The sequence below is a fragment of the Anolis sagrei genome, chromosome 12 (assembly GCF_037176765.1).
Source record: "Anolis sagrei isolate rAnoSag1 chromosome 12, rAnoSag1.mat, whole genome shotgun sequence".
Lineage (NCBI taxonomy): Eukaryota > Metazoa > Chordata > Lepidosauria > Squamata > Dactyloidae > Anolis > Anolis sagrei.
The window spans coordinates 20,186,477-20,208,380 of record NC_090032.1 but is presented as its reverse complement, the minus strand read 5'-3'; the positions used below and the strand labels follow the sequence as shown (position 1 = coordinate 20,208,380).

General features: G+C 35.9%; 1 protein-coding gene across 3 annotated transcripts in view; it reads left to right on the top strand.

Annotated features, from left to right (window-relative positions):
• EHBP1L1 (EH domain binding protein 1 like 1) overlaps positions 1-21,904 on the top strand; it is a 66,958-nt gene that overhangs the window by 19,152 nt on the left and 25,902 nt on the right. The window contains exons 4-11 of one of the 3 annotated variants that reach the window (XM_067472542.1): positions 1,024-1,077; positions 3,130-3,308; positions 3,390-3,556; positions 6,279-6,401; positions 8,055-8,388; positions 13,978-15,338; positions 15,381-16,504; positions 20,289-20,458. In XM_067472542.1, coding sequence (XP_067328643.1) covers positions 1,024-1,077; positions 3,130-3,308; positions 3,390-3,556; positions 6,279-6,401; positions 8,055-8,388; positions 13,978-15,338; positions 15,381-16,504; positions 20,289-20,458 — 3,512 coding nt within the window. Of the gene's footprint in view, positions 1-1,023; positions 1,078-3,129; positions 3,309-3,389; positions 3,557-6,278; positions 6,402-8,054; positions 8,389-13,977; positions 16,505-20,288; positions 20,459-21,904 lie in introns of all 3 variants that reach the window. The other 2 variants (XM_067472543.1, XM_060758316.2) reach the window with 2 other exon arrangements.

Sequence of the window (21,904 nt, the reverse complement as noted above, 5' to 3'; positions counted from 1 at the left end):
TTGTAGTCCGGGCAACTCTGCATCCTTCCCGTGTTGACGGAAAGAATATTCATTAACACAGCACAAGCTTTCGAAGGATTTCTCCGCTTTAGAATTCACGTTGCCATTCTGTCGCGGGGTTAGAAGACTAAACACACATACAACAACCTTGCTAGGTAGGCACATGAATTCAGTCTCCCCACAGTCTCCTCCTCCGTGTGCGCAATGGGACAGACTGTCTGAAAGGCAAGGAGTTCGTTCCGATCCAACAAGCACTGCAGAGTCTTGGTTACAGTTCAGCAGAGATTTAGTCTGAACTTTAAATAGAGAGGCTGTGCGAGATACTGTTCGGATTGTAATCCGGGCAACTCTGCATCCTTCCCGTGTTGACAGAAAGAGTATTCAGTAACATAGCATAAGCTTTAGAAGGCAAGGAGTTCGTTCCATCCAACAAGCACTGCAGAGTCTTGGTTACAGTTGAGCAGAGATTTATATCCGTCTCTGACCTTGTAGAGTAACTCACCGCTTGAAGAAGCAAACTTGAGCTCTGGCTTTCATCCAAACTCCTTTGGAGGTTTATTCTTCAGTCATTTTTATATATATGTATATATATATATATATATATATATATATATGACTATTTACAAGTGTTGACGGAAAGAGTATTAACACAGCATGAGCTTTAGAATCATTTCTCCGCGTTAGAATTCACGTTGTCGTTCTGTCGCGGGGTTAGAAGAGACACCATCAAAGCCCTCCTGACAGATGGCCAAATAGGCTCTGAAATCTGGTTACCAAATCCACTCCGGATTTTAGTCCGAACTTTAAATAGAGAGGCAAGGAGTTCGTTCCAATCCAACAAGCACTGCAGAGTCTTGGTTACAGTTTAGCAGAGATTTATATCCGTCTCTGACATTGTTCTGTCGCGGGGTTAGAAGAGACACCATCAAAGTTCCCCTGACAGATGGCCAAACAGGCTCAGAGTACTGTTATCCAGATTGGTCAAACGCAAGTCCGAGTAACTCTTGTTTCCGTTTCCTTCAGGACCCTCACGTGGAGGAGTATGAAGACAAGGAGTGGACCTTTGTGATTGAAAATGTATGTTTATGATAATAATAATAATAATAATAATAATAATAATAATAATAATAATTGTATTTCTTACCTACTTCACATCTTGGCTCGTCTATTAGTTTATATTATTATATAATATTGTTAGTTTATAGTAAGTCATTACATTATTATTATAATATTATTAATCTGTTATATTATTTGCTTATTATTAGGAGGAGGTGATCGAATGAAAGAATTGTATTATTATAATAACATCATCACTTATATTTATTTGTTACTATATAAATTACTGTACTAATAAATATATATTAAATACTATATATTAATTGTCATGTATTAATATAAAATGAAATAATAATATATAATAGTAAAACAATATATAATGATAATTATTATATGGTAATATAATATATAGCAATAATATTAATATATATGATTGTATATTATATTAATTGTCATGTATTAATATAAAATGAAATCATAATAATATATAATAGTAAAACAATAAATAATAATAAAAATAATTATAATATTATATATGGTAATATAATATATATCAATAATATATATATAGAACTATATGCGAATTATTGTATTAATTGTCATGTATTAATATAAAATGAAATAATAATAATATATAATAGTAAAACAAATAATGATAATTAAAAATTATAATATAATATATATGGTAATATAATATAATATATATGGTAATATAATATTATATCAATAATATTAATATATATAGAACTATATGTGAATTATTGTATTAATGTTCATGTATTAATATAAAATTAAATAATAATATATAATAGTAAAACAATAAATAATAATAAAAATAATAATCTAATATATATGGTAATATAATATAATATATAGCAATAATATTAATATATATAGAACTATATGTGAATTATTCTATTAGTTGTCATGTATTAATATAAAATGAAATAATATATAATAGTAAAACAATAAATAATAATAAAAATAATAATCTAATATATATGGTAATATAATATAATATATAGCAATAATATTAATATATATAGAACTATATGTGAATTATTCTATTAGTTGTCATGTATTAATATAAAATGAAATAATATATAATAGTAAAACAATAAATAATAATAAAAATAATAATCTAATATATATGGTAATATAATATAATATATAGCAATAATATTAATATATATAGAACTATATGTGAATTATTCTATTAGTTGTCATGTATTAATATAAAATGAAATAATATATAATAGTAAAACAATAAATAATAAAAATAATTATAATATAATATATATGAGAATATATAGCAATAATATAAATATATATAGAACTATATGTGAATTTTATATTAGTTGTCATGTATTAATATAAAATGAAATAATAACATAATAGTAAAATAATATATAATAATAATAAAACAATTATAATGTATATGATAATATATAGCAATAATATTTTTAACTGCATATATTAATTATTATATTAATTATGTATTAATATACAATGAAATAATAATATATAATAAAATAATAATATATAATAAAATAATATATAATAAAATAATTATATATAATATAATATATATAACAATAGTATTAAAATTATGTGTATATATTTATATATATATAATAAATCATATAATATATATATAATAATAATATACATAATAAATAATATATGTATAATAAAATATAATAATATAATATATATAATATATTTATTAAACGATTATTATATCATGATGTTAAAGGCTCTATTGATTATTATTTTATTATATGTTAATGATCATATATTAACAATTATATAATTATAATATTTATTATATATTGATTATTATATCATTACTATATTAATTCTCTTATTATTGTGTGGTACTTTTGACCATGGTGGTCACCCTTCTCAGCTTGTCCGTCTTGAATAGTGATGGACGCTGGACACAGTAGGGTCGCTCCAGGTCAGGTTTGACCAAAGCGGAAGGAAGCGGGACTTTGGCTTTGACTAGAATGGGATTGGCCTTTGTGGCTGCTGCGTCACCCTCTCGGCTTCTGTTCCACTCACTCCCGGCAGGAATCGAAGGGTCAGCGGAAGGTGCTGGCGTCGGCGGACGTGAACCTCAAGCGGTTTGCCAGCCCGACGCCGACCCAGGTGGAGCTGAAGCTGAAGCTGAAGCCGCGGTCGGTGAAGGTGGTGGCGGCCACGCTCCAGCTCACGCTCTCCTGCGTCTTCCTGCGTGAAGGGAAAGCCACGTAAGTATTACGCGAGGGGAGGGATAGGCCACAAGTTGCTCATTGTTGGACTTTTCTCATTGTTGTCCCCCTTTTCCGTAGGGACGAAGACATGCAAAGCCTCGCCAGCCTGATGAGCGTCAAACCCTCGGATATCGGCAACCTGGACGACTTCGCGGATAGCGAGGAGGAAGGGGCAACGGCTGTGGACGAAGCCCCCAAATTGGGCCAGCAAGAAGATGGCACAGGCCAGGCAACCCCTACTAAAGGTGGGGAGAAGAGGACCGGAAACAACCAACCGGTTACCAAATCCGCTCCGGGTCTTAGTCCGGGAGGCAAGGAGTTCGTTCTGGTCCAACAAGCACTGCAGAGTCTTGGTTACAGTTTAGCAGAGATTTAGTCTGAACTTTAAATAGAGAGGCTGTGCGAGATACTGTACAGATTGTAGTCCGGGCAACTCTACATCCTTCCCGTGTTGCTGGAAAGAATATTCATTAACACAGCATGACTTTAGAAGCATTACTCCGCTTTGGAATTCACGTTGTTGTTCTGTCGCGGGCTTAGAAGACTAAACATACACGACACCCCTGCTAGGTAGGCACATTAATTCAATCTCCCCACAGTCTCCTCCTCCATTTGAGCAATGGGACAGACTGTCTGAAAGGCAAGGAGTTCGTTCTGATCCAACAAGCACTGCAGAGTCTTGGTTACAGTTCAGCAGAGATTTATATCACAGCCTCTGACCTTGTATAGTAACTCACCGCTTGAGGAAGCAAACTTGAGCTCTGGCTTTCATCCAAACTCCTTTGGAGGTTGATTCTTCAGTCATTTTATACACACACACACACACACACACACACACACATATATATAACGATTTACAAGACTTTACAAGTGTTGACGGAAAGAGTATTAACACAGCATGAGCTTTAGAATCATTTCTCCGCTTTAGAATTCACGTTGTCGTTCTGTCGTGGGGTTAGAAGAGTAAACACACACAACAGCCCTGCTAGGTAGGCACATGAATAGGTAGGCACATGAATTCAATCTCCCCAGTCTCTTCCTCCATTTGTGCAATGGGGCAGACTGTCTGAAAGGCAAGGAGTTCGTTCCGATCCAACAAGTACTGCAGAGTCTTGGTTACAGTTCAGCAGAGATTTATATCACAGCCTCTGACCTTGTATAGTAACGTACTGCTTGAAGAAGCAAACTTGAGCTCTGGCTTTCATCCAAACTCCTTTGGAGGTTGATTCTTCAGTCATTTTATACACACACACACACACACACACACACATATATATATAACGATTTACAAGACTTTACAAGTGTTGACGGAAAGAGTATTAACACAGCATGAGCTTTAGAATCATTTCTCCGCTTTAGAATTCACGTTGTCGTTCTGTCGTGGGGTTAGAAGAGTAAACACACACAACAGCCCTGCTAGGTAGGCACATGAATAGGTAGGCACATGAATTCAATCTCCCCAGTCTCTTCCTCCATTTGTGCAATGGGGCAGACTGTCTGAAAGGCAAGGAGTTCGTTCCGATCCAACAAGTACTGCAGAGTCTTGGTTACAGTTCAGCAGAGATTTATATCACAGCCTCTGACCTTGTATAGTAACCCACCGCTTGAAGAAGCAAACTTGAACTCTGGCTTTCATCCAAACTCCTTTGGAGGTTGGTTCTTCAGTCATTTATATATATATATATATATATATATATACACACACATACATACATTTTATATATATATATATATATACATTTATATATATATATATATATATATATATATACAATTTTCAAGACTTTTCAAGTGTTGACGGAAAAAGTATTAACACAGCATGAGCTTTAGAATCATTTCTCCGCTTTAGAATTCACGTTGTCCTTCTGTCGCGGGGGTTAGAAGAGTAAATACACAGAACACCCCTGCTAGGTAGGCACATGAATTCAATCTCCCCAGTCTCCTCCTCCATTTGCGCAATGGGACAGGCTATCTGAAAGACAAGGAGTTCATTCCGATCCAACAAGCACTGCAGAGTCTTGGTTACAGTTTAGCAGAGATTTATATCACAGCCTCTGACCTTGTATAGTAACTTACTGCTTGAAGAAGCAAACTTGAGCTCTGGCTTTCATCCAAACTCCTTTGGAGGTTTATTCTTCAGTAATTTTATATATATATATAATGATTTACAAGTCTTTACAAGTGTTGACCGAAAGAGTATTAACACAGCATGAGCTTTAGAGTCATTTCTCTGCATTAGAATTCACGTTGTCGTTCTGTCGCGGGGTTAGAAGAGTAAACACACACAACACCCCTACTAGGTAGGCACATGAATTCAGTCTCCCCACAGTCTCCTCCTCCATCTGCTCAATGGGACAGACTGTCTGAAAAGCAAGGAGTTTGTTCCGATCCAACAAGCACTGCAGAGTCTTGGTTACAGTTCAGCAGAGATTTATATCACAGCCTCTGACCTTGTATAGTAACTCACCGCTTGAAGAAGCAAACTTGAACTCTGGCTTTCATCCAAACTCCTTTGGAGGTTTATTCTTCAGTCATTTATATATATATGTATATGTATATATAACGATTTACAAGTCTGCTATCACTATACAGGGTCACACTACGAGGACGGCAAATACATGTACATTAGAATTGTATTTTTACACACACTGGGGGTACATTCAATGCATTCCTATCTAATACAGCATTTTTCTACCTAACACGTTCTTCCTTCCCTTCTGAGTTTTAACCATGGCGTCTCTTTGTAGTCACTCTCCTTTCTCTCTTTCTGTATCTGTCCTCCGTATTCAGGATTCCTCAAAAACGTCTTGCCGGAGTCTTTCCCAGGTAGGCGTATGCTTGAGGTTTTGGGTAGTATGGTTTAACTACCCTTTTTAAAGGTCTTACCCCGATTTATTTTTGTATTTCCAGCCTTGTTGTTTTCTTCTCTGAGTCTTTAACATCTTCTCTTTTCTCCTCCCGCCGTAGACACTTCAAGGGATTTGAACACTCTGGCGGAAGAAGAGGAGGATGCCTCTTCCCAAAGCACAAGCCAAGTTGGACCAGTAACTTCTGCCTCTTCCGGACCGTTCAAGAAGGAAACCCCCAAAGGTATATCTAGCTATCTATCTAAAGGGTATCATGAAGGGTATCGTGGACCATGTTTGGTCCAGATCAATCCAGCCACGTAGGAGTCTTTGTGATACAAACCAACAAATCAACATACATACAAATGATACAAACCAACAAATCAACATACCAAATGAATAAGTGGGTACATATGTATGCAGTGCTCAGCTCCAACCACAAGAGGGCAGCATATAGATAGAAAGGATAAGGAAGGATTAGCTGTTAGTTTAGAGCAGCTGTTTGTTTGTTGGTTTGTACCACAAAAACTCCTACATGACTTGATTGATCTGGACCAAACATGGACCACGATACCTGTCATGATCCATATTAAAATATTGGCTGGGTTTCAGCTTAAAAATCATCCCCATTTTGGGACTAGGGTCCCAAAAATGAATAAGCGGGTAAGTATGTATGCAGTTCTCAGCTCCAACCACAAGAGGGTAGCATATAGATAGAAAGGATAAGGAAGGATTAACAGTTAGTCTAGAGCAGCTGTTTGTTTGTTATTTTGTACCACAAAAACTCCTACATGACTTGACTGATCTGGACCAAACATGGACCACAATACCTGTCATGATCCAACTTAAAATATTGGCTGGGTTGCATCTTTAAAATCCTCCTCATTTTGGGACTAGGGTCCCGAAAATGAATAAGCGGGTAAGTATGTATGCAGTGCCCGGCTCCAACCACAAGAGGGCATTATATAGGTAGAAGAACGGCCTGTAGGTATATGGAACACTGAGATGCAAGAGGGCAGCATATAGATAGAAAAGATAAGGAAGGATTAGCTGTTAGTCTAGAGCAGCTGTTTGTTTGTTGGTTTGTACCACAAAAACTCCTGCATGACTTGACTGATCTGGACCAAACATGGTCCACGATACCTGTCATGATCCAACTTAAAATATTGGGTGGGTTTCAGCTTTAAACCCTTCCCATTTTTGGACTAGGGCCCCAAAAATGAATAAGTGGGTACGTATGTATGCAGTGCTCAGCTCCAACCACAAGAGGGCAGCATATAGATAGAAAGGATAAGGAAGGATTAGCTGTTAGTTTAGAGCAGCTGTTTGTTTGTTGGTTTGTACCACAAAAACTCCTGCATGACTTGACTGATCAGGACCAAACATGGTCCACGATACCTGTCATGATCCAACTTAAAATATTGCCTGGGATTCAGGTTAAAAATCCTTCTCATTTTGGGAGTAGAGCCCCGAAAATGAGCAAACTGGTATATATGCATGCAGTGCTCAGCTCCAACCACAAGAGGGCACTATAGAGATAGAAAAAAGAATGGCATATAGGTATATGGAACACTGAGATGCAAGAGGTCAGCATATAGATAGAAAGGGTAAGAAAGGATTAGCTGTTAGTCTAGAGCAGCGGTTCTCAACCTGTGGGTTGCGACCCCTTTGGGGGTCAAATGACCCTTTCACAAGGGTCGCCTAATGATTTCTAACAAGGTCATGCCTTTCCAAAGATCATCGCTCTGGATGTCTTGGAGGCAGCATGGCCATCTGTCGAGAGGGCTTTGGTGGTGTCGTCCTACTGTTTGACTGGATGACTTTTAAGGGTCTCTTCCAACTCCGGAAGAATAAATAAATGTTGAATTATTTGGGATCTGCTTTCTCCTCTCTTCAGGTGTTCGGGAAGAGCCCGTGTCAGCCTCTAACGTTGCCGCCAGCCAAGTGACGAATCCTGCCAATGCAGTGGTGGCCCCCTTCGTAGTAAGTGGCGCCGAGAGCGGTGGGAATGTGGGTCGCAAAGGGGAAGGCGGTCAGTGTCCAGGAGAAGCAGCAACAGCAGCGGAAGCAGCAGCTGGCATCCTTAAAGGGCCAGGCACCACATGGAACCATGCGACAGGGACGTCTGCGGGATTGGCACAGGCGGGGGCCGGAGAGGAGGAAGCGGCACATGGAAAGGAGGATGCGCTGCCGTGGGGGCCACCAGCATCACAGCACAGAACAGAAGACCGGTGAGTGTGATTAGTAATTCATTTCAGAGATTCTAATGGCCTCCGCTTTATTTCGTAAATTGTTGTCCTGTTTCGTAATCCGAATCTCCGAAGCTTCGTAATTGTTTCGTTCAGTTTTGTTGCATTAGCGGCAATGGGGATCATTTCGGGGCTCGTTTCTCTTGTCATTTTTGCAGCGATTAGGATGAAATTTGGCACACCCTTAAGTAACATTGACAACTTTAAGTCTGCCAAGTTTCAGGACGTTTTGGTCGTCCACCAATTTTTAGGAATTTTATATTTTTTTTACAAGTAATAAAAAGTAATTTTAAATGAAATCTTGAGGCTTGTATTTCCATCATTTTTATGGCTACCAGGATGAAACTTTGCACGCGTATAGGAAACATTAGTGACCTTAAGCCTGCCAAATTTCAGGAAATTTTGGTCATCCACCAATTTTTCGGAATTTTATATTTTTTTACAAGTAATAAAAATAATTTTAAGTGAAATCTTGAGGCTTGTATCTCCACCATTTTTATGGCTACCAGGATGAAACTTTGCACACATGTAGAAAACATTAGCAACTTTAAGCCTGCCAAGTTTCAGGAAGTTTGGGTCACTTACTGATTTTTAAGAATGTTTAATTATTTTACAAATAATAAAAAACTAATTTTAAATGAACTTTTGAGGCTTTTATCTTCATCATTTTTATGACTACCAGGATGAAACTTGGCACACATGTAGGCAACATGGATGACTTTAAGCTTGCCAAGTTTCAGGATGTTTCGGTCATCCGCTGATTTTTAGGAAATTTTAAAACGTTTTTACAAATAATTTTTAAATGCAATTTTGATGTTTGTTTCTCCATTATTTGCATGGTTACCAGGATGAAACGTGGCACACATGAAGGCAACATTGGTGACTTTAAGCTTGCCAAGTTTCAGGACGTTTCGGTCATTCGCTGAATTTTAGGAAATTTTAAAAGGTTTTTACAAAGAATTTTTAAATCAAATTTTTAGGCTTTTCCCCCCATTATTTTCATGGCTACCATACTGATTTTTAGGAAAAATTTAAAAGATTTTACAAAAAAAAAATTAAACAAAAAGTACAAGAGGTAGAATTTCTGTACAAAGAGGCAACATAAGCAGGATATTGGTCCTGTAAAATTTCAGAAAGATTCGTCCATTTACTGATTTTTTAAGGAATTTATTAACATTTTTACAATTAAAAAAAAGAAATTACAAGACATATCCACTTTAATTTATGCACAATGAGGCGACATAAGAAGGGCATCAATTCTGAAAAGTTTCAGAAATATTTGTTTATCTACAGATTTTTAGGAATATTTAAAAAACTTAAAATTTTTCAAGAATTTTCCATTTTTTCCCCAATAATTTGGAAGCTTCGTAATACTTTTTTTGCGGGGGAGGGGGGGTCTGTTCTGATGGGTAATTTGGAGATTTACTGGATGGCATGTATCATGACCTCCTTTCCTGGTGTTGTGGGGAACCAAAACTGGGCCATGCCTTGAAGCAAGGGAGAGGTTTTCCATGGAAACGGGGCTGTGAAAAGGAGGGAGAGAGAAAGCAACTGTCAGATGGAACTTTGTTTGTAACCGTACTGTATGCTTTGAGAAATAAAGCCTTTCCAGTGTGTCTGTGAGGCAATTTCTTCTCCATAAAACTGAAGATCCAGGACAGCATGGCTCACCCTTTTTGCAAAGCTTCAGAAAGATTTTTTTCATCTACAGAGTTTTAGGAATTTTTTTAAAAAATTCCAATCTTTTAGGAATTTTTTAAAAAATAATTTGGAGGCTTCAGTTTCGTTTCGTAATGCTTGATTTTTAGGAAATTTTCAATTTCTTTCTTTTTTTTTTTTTGTGGGGAACCGTGCCTTGAAGCAAGGGAGAGGGTTTCCATGGAAAGCAACTGTCAGATGGAACTTTGCTTGTAACCGTACTGTATGCTTTGAGAAATAAACCCTTTCCAGTCTGTCTGTGAGGTAGTTTCTTCTCCAGAAAATGGAAGAAATTACCTCACAGACAGACTGGAAAGGCTTTATTTCTCAAAGCATGCAGTACGGTTACAAGCAAAGTTCCATCTGACAGTTCCATCTGACAGATGCTGTGAGATCAGGATGGCATGGATCCCCCTTTTTGCAAAGCTTCAGAAAGATTTTTTCATCTACGGGGCTGTGAAAGGGAGGGGGAGGGAAAGCAACTGTCAGGTGGAACTTTGCTTGTAACCGTACTGTATGATTTGAGAAATAAAGCCTTTCCAGTCTGTCTGTGAGGCAGTTCCTTCTCCAGAAAACTGCAGATCAGGACAGCATGGCTCACCCTTTTTGCAAAGCTTCAGAAAGATTTTTTCATCTACGGGGCTGTGAAAGGAAGGGAGAGGGAAAGCAACTGTCAGATGGAACTTTGCTTGCAACCGTACTGTATGCTTTGAGAAATAAAGCCTTTCCAGTCTGTCTGTGAGGTAATTTCTTCTTCAGAAAACTGCAGATCAGGACAGCATGGCTCACCCTTTTTGCAAAGCTTCAAAAAGACACGGAAACTTCCGTATCGTTTCGTAATGCTATTTTGGGGGGGGGGGGGGAGGTCCTGTTCTGATGAGTAATTCGGAGATTTACTGGAAACATGGCATGTGTCATGACCTCCTTTCCTGGCGTTGTGGGGAACCATGAAAGTGGGCCATGCTTTGAAGCAAGGGAGAGGTTTTCTATGGAAAGCAACTGTCAGATGGAACTTTGCTTGTAACCGTACTGTATGCTTTGCGAATTAAAGCCTTTCCAGTCTGTCTGTGAGGCAATTCTCCGGAAAATTGCAGATCAGGACAGCATGGCTCACCCTTTCGTCCTTCGCCTCTATTTTGGGCATCTTGGGTAGCAAGAGCTCTGCTAGCTTAGGTCAGTGTCAAGGAGGCCAACAGCTGTTAGTTTTGCTTCTCCTTTCTTTGGCGGAGTGCCTGATACAGAAAAAGGGAAGTTTACTCATTGGAGGAATGGGAAGCGAGATACTCGGGGTGGGGAAATACTTCTATGCTGTGGTTTTTAGTTAGAGTATGTACTAGCCTATCCCCTGCCACACATTGCTGTGGCCCAGTCTGTGTATATGTGTTTTGTGTGTGTGTATATATATGTATTTATGTGTGTGTATATAATGTGTATATATGTGTGTTGTCTCCCGAAGATAAAATAATGTATATATTTGTGTATATGTGTATATATGTGTGTATATATTTGTGTATTTGTGTGTTTATATGTGTATATGCATATTGTGTATATATGTGTGCTTGCTATATGTATATTTGTGTCTATATATGTATGTGTATATTTGTGTGTGTTTGTGCATATATATATACATGTGTGTGTGTATGAATGTGTGTATATGTATATGAATGTATGAGTATGTACTAGCCATCCCCTGCCACGCGTTGCTGTGTTTTGTGTGTGTGTATATATGTATTTATGTGTGTGTATATATTTGTGTATATGTGTATATATTTGTGTGTATATGTGTATATATTTGTGTATTTGTGTGTTGATATGTGTATATGCTTATTGTGTATATATGTGTGCTTGCTATATGCATATTTGTCTATATATGTGTATATGTGTGTGCCTGTGTATACGTGTGTTTGTATATGTATGTGTGTTTATGCATATATTTGTGTGTGTTTGTGCATATATATATATACATGTGTGTGTGTATGAATGTGTGCATGTGTATGTGTATATGAGTGTATGAGTATGTACTAGCCATCCCCTGCCACACGTTGCTGTGGCCCAGTCTGTGTATATGTGTTTTGTGTGTGTGTATATATGTATTTATGTGTGTGTATATATTTGTGTATATGTGTATATATTTGTGTGTATATATGTGTGTATATATGTGTGTATTTGTGTGTGTTTATATGTATATATGCATATTTTGTACATATGTGTGCTTGCTATATGCATATTTGTGTCTATATATGTGTATGTGTATATGTGTGTGCATGTGTGTATGTGTATTTGTATATGTATGTGTGTTTATGCGTGTATTTGTGTGTGTTTGTGCATATATATACATGTGTGTGTGTATGTACTAGCCATCCCCTGCCACGCATTGCTGTGGCCCAGTCTGTGTATATGTGTTTTGTGTGTGTGTGTGTATGTATTCTTGTGTGAGCATATATGTATTTATGTGTGTGTGTGTATATTTGTGCATATGTGTATATATTTGTGTATTTGTGTGTTTATATGTGCATATGCATATTGTGTATATATGTGTGCTTGCTATATGCATATTTGTGTGTATATATGTGTATATATGTGTATGTGTATATGTGTGTGTCTGTGTATATGTGTGTTTATGTATGTGTGTTTATGTATATTTGTGTGTGTTTGTGCATATATTACAATTTTTTAGGAATTTTTGAAAAAATAATTTTGAGGCTTCGGTTTTGCTTCGTAATGCTTGATTTTTAGGAATTTTAGTGTATATGCGTGTGTGTGTATGAATGTGTGCATGTGTATATGTGTACGTGTATATGTATATATGGTGTATTTTGGGGGTTTTTAAGTCAGTTCTTCTTGGGGTGGGGTTGGTGTTTTTAGGGGTGATGGACACTTGTTGAACTTTTAGGTGTATTGTGTCAAAATTTTGTGTAAATTCAAAATTTTCGCGTAAACTCAGTAGTTTCTGAGTTATGTTTCTCCCACAAACGAAAAATTACATTTATATATGTATAGATTTATTGATTGAATTTAAAGTATCTCCTTATGGTGAGAAAAAGTGGAGAATACATAAACAACAACAACAACAACAATGTATTCTAATACTAATAATAGATACATAGTTGCTTTGAGTCTCGGAGTTGGTCCCCCAGAGGAAGCGGTCACTTGGCATTTATGATCATATCTCAATAGGACAAAGGAAGCCTTCGGAAAGCCACACTTTGTCCTAATCTGTTATTGATTCAACTTTTATCCACTGAAACCACAGCTAAAATTCCCTCCTTGTTCCTGTCTCTCAGCACGGGAAAAATCCAGATTTTGTCAGGATCGCCAAACATCAATGTTTATTGCAGCCACTCAGTGACAATAGCCAGACTGGCTCGCAGGCCCTTGGGACTCGCTGGCCACTTGGACATCTCAAAATCTCCATAATCCTCTCAAAAATCCATTGTTTCCCCTCTCGTCCCGCCTCCCTCTCTCCTGATTCGTCAGGATGCCGAGGTGGCAGAAGCCCAGCAATTGGCCCAGGCGCTCAGGAGGAGGCCAAGACTGCTATTCGCACTAGGCTGTCCCAGCTCTCTCTCACAGTTAGGAAGTTCTTCCTCATGTTCAGGTGGCTCTTTCAGCCGTTCCTCATAGGGCTCGTTCTCCAGACCCTTGATCCTTTGAGTCCCCTTCCTCTGGACATATTCCTGCTTTGAGTCAACATCTCCCTTCAATTGCGGTGCTTAGAATGGGAATAATAATAGTAGTAGTAGTAGTAATAGTAGTAGTAGTAGTAGTAGTAGTATAGGAGGATAGGGACCGTACATGTGTTTACATACCTGAGGTTGGTGGGTGAACCTTCAGCCCTCAGGACGCTTCTTTCTTTCTTCCCTGCCTTTCCAGGTCTACCGATGTCTGGAAACGCCGGGACCCGATCCCTCTGTGCGCCCCGCCGAGGAAGAGGAGTGCCCTCAAAGAAGTCACCAGGCCCCAAGAGATGTCCCCAATGCTTCAGTCCGCGCCCAGAGCCCCCTCTGTGCCAAAACGCAGGCTGGAGAAGACACCAAAGGCTTTGGAGAGCCAGAGCTTTGTGCCTGTTGCGCCAAGTAGTCCAGGAAAGGAACATGAGAAGGTCCAAAGCCTTCCAGAAGCAGTCCCCTCTCCACCCAAACTCCAAAGCCCCATAGTGATGTATTTTATGGAGGATGCAAGCCTGGCCGAACACGACCCTGTTGTTATCGGTCCTGTGGGGTCTTCCTCCTCGGACGCAGCTTTCTTAGCCTTGTCTCCGGTGGTGAAGCCCATTGGGTTCCACCACGAAGCAGCGTTAGATGTTGTTCCTCCCTCCCAAGGCATGGTTGGGGATGGTGGTGTATGGCCTTCTGGTGTGGGATTGCTTCCTGTAGTTGACCTGTCAACGAGTGGGATGGATGAGGAGGGGAAGTCTGGAAGTAAGCACCAACTTGAGTCAGATGGGGAACAGGTTGAGGTTGAAGCCAGGCAGGAGACTTATGGAGATACTTCTACGCAGGAGGGCTGTTCCTCGACCCCTCAGGACGAACTTCCAAAACGGGACGAGGAACGTGGAACAGAAGGCGAGCCAAATATGGAGAAACATCAAGTATGTGAGATCCTGGAGAGTGCCGTCCCACCAAGAGATCTGGAGAGCTGTGAAGTGTCGAAGATCTCAGAAGGTCCTGTGCCACCAACAGATCTCTCTGTGAAGAGCTGTGAAGTATCAGAGATCTCAGAAGGTCCTGTCCCACCAAAAGATCTCTCCATGGAGATCTCAGAAGGTTCCATCCCACCAACAGATCTCTCTGTGAAGAGCTGTGAAGTATCAGAGATCTCAGAAGGTCCTGTCCCATCAACAGATCTCTCCATGGAGATCTCAGAAGGTTCTATCCCACCAACGGATCTCTCTGTGAAGAGCTGTGAAGTGTCAGAGATATCAGAAGGTCCTGTCCCACCAAAAGATCTCCCCATGGGGATCTCAGAAGGTTCCATCCCACCAACAGATCTCTCTGCGAAGAGCTGTGAAGTATCAGAGATCTCAGAAGGTCCTGTTCCACCAAAAGATCCCTCCATGGAGATCTCAGAAGGTTCCATCCCACTGACAGGTCCCTCTGTGAAGAGCTGTGAAGTATCAGAGATCTCAGAAGGTCCTGTCTCACCAACAGATCTTTCCATGGAGATCTCAGAAGGTTCCATCCCACCAACAGATCTCTCTGTGAAGAGCTGTGAAGTATCGGAGATCTCAGAAGGTCCTATCCCACCAACAGATATCTCCATGGAGATCTCAGAAGGTTCCACCCCACCAACAGATCTCTCCATGAAAGTCCCAGACTTATGGCATGAACAAGGGCTGGTCAAGAAGGACCCGAAAGACAAGGTCAGCCTCCTCATTTTGGAAGAACCACTTCCTTCGTCATCTCATATGGAAGATACGGCAAAAGAGATGCCATCTTTGCAGCTCGATGTCCCGTCATTCCAAGAAAAGGCGGATGACTCAACTATTGCTGAGGGCAACGTCCCAAGTCTTTCAGAAGAACAAGAGAAGATCGAGAAGGACCTACAAGACAGGGATAACCTCATTTTGAAAGGACCTCATATGGAAGTTATGGCAGAAGAGACACCATCTCTGCTCGTCAATGTCCCGTCGATCCTAGAAAAGGCGGATGACCCAACTATTGCTGAGGGCAACGTCCCAAGTCTTTTAGAAGAACAAGAGAAGATCGAGAAGGACCTACAAGACAGGGATAACCTCATTTTGAAAGAACCTCATATGGAAGTTATGGCAGAAGAGACACCATCTCTGCTTGTCAATGTCCCGTCGATCCTAGAAAAGGCAGATGACCCAACTATTGCTGAGGGCAATGTCCAAAGTCTTTTAGAAGAACAAGAGAAGATCGAGAAGGACCTACAAGACAGGGATAACCTCATTTTGAAAGAACCTCATATGGAAGATATGGCAGAAGAGACACCATATTTTCTTTTCGATGTCCCGTCGATCCTAGAAAAGGCGGATGACCCAACTATTGCTGAGGACAACGTCCCAAGTCTTTTAGAAGAGCATACTCTTTTGGAAAGAAGAGAAACAAGCCATGGAAAGGATGAAGGGAAAAGACCCAGAAGTGTCATGGAGGAGGCATTCAACACAGATCCATACAACAAAGCTTTGAGGCAACCATTAGTAGAGACCGTCCAAGAGGGTCCAGAAATCCCTTCTTGGTCTATCTCCGATGGTGGAAAAGACGGAGAAGGATCTAACCTACCATTAGGAAACGAGGAGTCATCAACAGCCTTGTCTCCCTGCTCACCAAATCCTACGATTGCCCCGTCCTTTCCGACTCCTTGTACCCCAGAAGCTCCAGTCCTGAACCCCATGCCCTGTGATGGCGATAGGGATGCTCCCCAAGGGGAACCCAAGGTACACATGGCAGCGCCAAGACTTCATTATCGTGGGCATGCGGCAGCAGTCCCCCCGCCCCCCAAATCTCCCTCTAAATGTGCAACTAATCCTCGCTGGGGGGTGTATTGTGCTTCCAATTGTATGTGGGGTACTGATGAGTTGGAGTGCACTTGGAGGGCCAAAATGTACTACCTTCTCGCCTTAACTGTATTATTACTGTAATATATAATACTAATATCGTGCTATGCTAATAATATATTGTATATGCATATAATATTATAGTGTATGTCGGATAAGCAAAGGTCGGATAAGCGAGGCTCTACTGTAATATATAATACTAATATCGTGCTATGCTAATAATATAATATATTGTATAAACCTATAATATTGATAATATTATAGTGTAATATAATAAGACAAAATGTCGGATAAGCGAAGGTCAGATAAGCGAGGCTCTACTGTAATATATAATACTAATATTGTGCTATGCTGATAATATAATATATTGAATATGCATATATTATCGATAATATTATAGTATAATATAATAAGACAAAATGTCGGATAAGCGAGGGTCGGATAAACAAGGCTCTACTGTAATATATAATACCAATATCGCACTATGCTAATAATATAATATGCATATAATATTGATAATATAGTGTAATATAATAAGACGGAATGTCGGATAAGCGAAGGTCGGATAAGCGAGACTCTACTGTAATATATAATACCAATATCGCACTATGCTAATAATATAATATGCATATAATATTGATAATATAGTGTAATATAATAATACGGAATGTCGGATAAGCGAAGGTCGGATAAGCGAGACTACTGTAATATATAATACTAATATTATGCTATGCTAATAATATAATATATTGTATATGCATATAATATTATAGTGTAAGATAATAAGATGGAATGTCGGATAAGCAAAGGTCGGATAAGCGAGACTCTACTGTAATATATAATACTAATACCGTGCTATGCTAATAATACAATATATTGTATATGCATATAATATTATAGTGTAATATAATAAGACGGAATGTCGGATAAGCAAAGGTCGGATAAGCGAGACTCTACTGTAATATGCAATACTAATATCATACTATGCTAATAATATAATATATTGTATATGAATATAATATTGATAATATTATAGTGTAATATAATAAGACGGAATGTCGGATAAGTGAAGGTCGGATAAGCGAGACTACTGTAATATATAATACTAATATCGTGCTATGCTAATAATATAATATATTGTATATGCATATAATATTATAGTGTAATATAATAAGACGGAATGTCGGATAAGCGAAGGTCCGATAAGCGAGACTCTACTGTAATATGCAATACTAATACCATGCTATGCTAATAATATAATATATTGTATATGCATATAATATTGATAATATTATAGTGTAATGTAATAAGATGGAATGTCGTATAAGCGAAGGTCGGATAAGCGAGACTCTACTGTAATATGCAATACTAATATCGTGCTATGCTAATAATATAATATATTGTATATGAATATAATATTGATAATATTATTATAGTGTTATATAATAAGATGGAATGTCGGATAAGCGAGGGTCGAATAAACGAGGCTCTACTGTAATATATACTACTAATATCATGCTATGTTAATAATATAATATATTGTATATGCATATAATATTATAGTGTAATATAATAAGACGAAATGTCGGATAAGCGAAGGTCGGATAAGCGAGGCTCTACTGTAATATATAATACTAATATCGTGCTATGCTAATAATATAATATATTGTATATGCATATAATATCGATAACATTATAGTGTAATATAATAAGATGGAATGTCGGATAAGCGAAGGTCAGATAAGCGAGACTCTACTGTAATATATAATACCAATATTGCACTATGCTAATAATATAATATGCATATAATATTGATAATATAGTGTAATATACTAAGACGGAATGTCGGATAAGCGAAGGTCAGATAAGCGAGACTCTACTGTAATATATAATACTAATATCATACTATGCTAATAATATAATATATTGTATATGAATATAATATTGATAATATTATTATAGTGTTATATAATAAGACGGAATGTCGGATAAGCGAGACTCTGCTGTAATATATAATACTAATATTGTGCTATGCTAATAATATAATATATTGTATATGCATATAATATCGATAATATTATAGTGTAATATAATAAGACGGAATGTCGGATAAGCGAAGGTCGGATAAGTGAGACTCTAGGGTAATATATAATACCGATATCGCACTATGCTAATAATATAATATGCATATAATATTGATAATATAGTGTAATATACTAAGACGAAATGTCGGATAAACGAAGGTCGGATAAGCGAGACTCTACTGTAATATGCAATACTAATATCGTGCTATGGTAATAATATAATATATTGTCTATGCCTATAATATTGATAATATTATAGTGTTATATAATAAGATGAAATGTCGGATAAGCGAAGGTCGGATAAGAGAGACTACTGTAATATATAATACTAATATCGTGCTATGCTAATAATATAAGGTATTGTATAAACCTATAATATTGATAATATTATAGTGTAATATGATGAGACGGAATGTCGGATAAGCGAAGGTCAGATAAGCGAGACTCTGCTGTAATATATAACACTAATATCGTGCTATGATAATAATATAATATATTTTATATGCATATAATATTATAGTGTAATATAATAAGATGGAATGTCGGATAAGCGAAGGTCGGATAAGCGAGACTCTACTGTAATATATAATACTAATACCGTGCTATGCTAATAAAATAATATATTGTATATGCATATAATATCGATAATATTATTATAGTGTTATATAATAAGATGGAATGTCGGATAAGCGAGGGTCGGATAAACAAGGCTCTACTGTAATATACAATACCAATATCGCACTATGCTAATAATATAATATGCATATAATATTGATAATATAGTGTAATATAATAAGACGGAATGTCGGATAAGCGAAGGTCGGATAAGCGAGACTACTGTAATATATAATACTAATATCGTGCTATGCTAATAATATAATATATTGTATATGCATATAATATTATAGTGTAATATAATAAGACGGAATGTCGGATAAGCGAAGGTCGGATAAGCGAGACTCTACTGTAATATGCAATACTAATATCATGCTATGCTAATAATATAATATATTGTATATGCATATAATATTGATAATATTATAGTGTAATATAATAGGACGGAATGTCGGATAAGCGAAGGTCGGATAAACGAGGCTCTACTGTAATATATAATACTAATATCGTGCTATGCTAATAATATATTGTATATGCATATAATATTGATAATATTATAGTGTAATGTAATAAGATGGAATGTTGGATAAGCGAAGGTCGGATAAGCGAGACTCTACTATAATATGCAATACTAATATCATGCTATGCTAATAATATAATATATTGTATATACATATAATAGTGATAATATTATAATGTAATACAATATAATTCTAATAATAATACAAAGGCGGGGTGTCAGATAAGAGCGTCGGATAAGACGAAATGTCGGATAAGCGAAGGTCGGATAAGCGAGACTCTACTGTAATATATAATACTAATATTGTGCTATGCTAATAATATAATATATTGTATATGCATATAATATCGATAATATTATAGTGTAATATAATAAGACGGAATGTCGTATAAGCGAAGGTCGGATAAGCGAGACTCTACTGTACTATATAATACTTTCTTTTTAGGTTGACCCCCCCACCAGCCCGTCGCTTGTGAGTTGCAGCCAATCGTTGCTGGAATGGTGCCAGGAGGTGACGGCCAACCACCGCGGCGTCCGCGTCACCAACTTTACAACGTCGTGGCGCAATGGCTTGGCCTTCTGTGCCATCCTGCATCACTTCCACCCGGACAAGATGTGAGTCGGGAACGTGGAGTGCCTCTGTGCATGTGCAGAGCAAAAGGCCCATCAGTTGGGTCTTTCATTTTGTGCCAGAAAGAAAATCACCAACAGAGGCCTGACGCCAACAATTTCAGAACTTAGAAACAATTATATTATTTTTTTAAATAATAATATACCGTATTTTATCATATTAATAAATATATTTTATTATATTAATTATTGTATTTATATTCTATTATTTTAATATTTATGTTATATTTATTCATATATTCATATTTATTCACATATGTAATTATATTATATTAATTATATTTCAATAGATTAATTATATTTATATTCTATTTTAATATTTATATTAATGTCATATTTATTCATATATGTAATTATATTAATCAATATAATTACGTATATGAATAAATATGATACTAATATAAATATTTTAATAATTTTATTATATTAATCAATATATTTGATTATATTAATTGTAGTTATATTTTATTATTTTGATATTTATATTATATTTATCAATATATTCATATTTATTCATATATGTAATTATATTATATTGATTAATATATTTTATTATATTAATCAATATATTTGATTATATTAATTGTAGGTATATTCTATTATTTTAATATTTATATTATATTTATTAATATATTCATATTTATTCATATATGTAATTATATTATATTCATTATTATATTCATTGTATTAATTGTAGTTCTATTATTTTAATATTTATGTTTTATTTATCAATATATTCATATTTATTCATATATGTAATTATATTATATTGATTAATATATTCCTTATATTATATTGATTAATATATTAATTATATTAATTATTTTACATTCTATTCTAATATTTATATTAATATATTCATATTTATTCATATATGTATTTATATTATATTGATTAATATATTTTATTATATTAATATATTTTATTATATTAATTGTAGTTATATTCTATTATTTAAATATTTATATTTCATTTATTAATATATTCATATTTATTCATATATGTAATTATATTATATTGATTAATATATTTTATTATATTAATCAGTATATTTTATCATAATTATTCTATTTCTATTATATTATATTTATATTTATATTATATTTACCAATATATTCGTATTTATTCATATAGGTAGTATGAATATATTATATTGATTAATACATTTTATTATATTAATCAGTATATTTTGTCATAATTATTATATTTCTATTATATTATTTTAATATTAATATTAATATATTATATAATATATATTATATTAATAATATATTATATTAATATATTATATTAATATTAATATATTCATATTTACTCATATATATAATAGTTAATAATATATTTATTATATTAATATAATTATATTTTATTAATATATTTATATTCTATGTATGTACATATATTATTTATTATATAAATATTATATTTTAT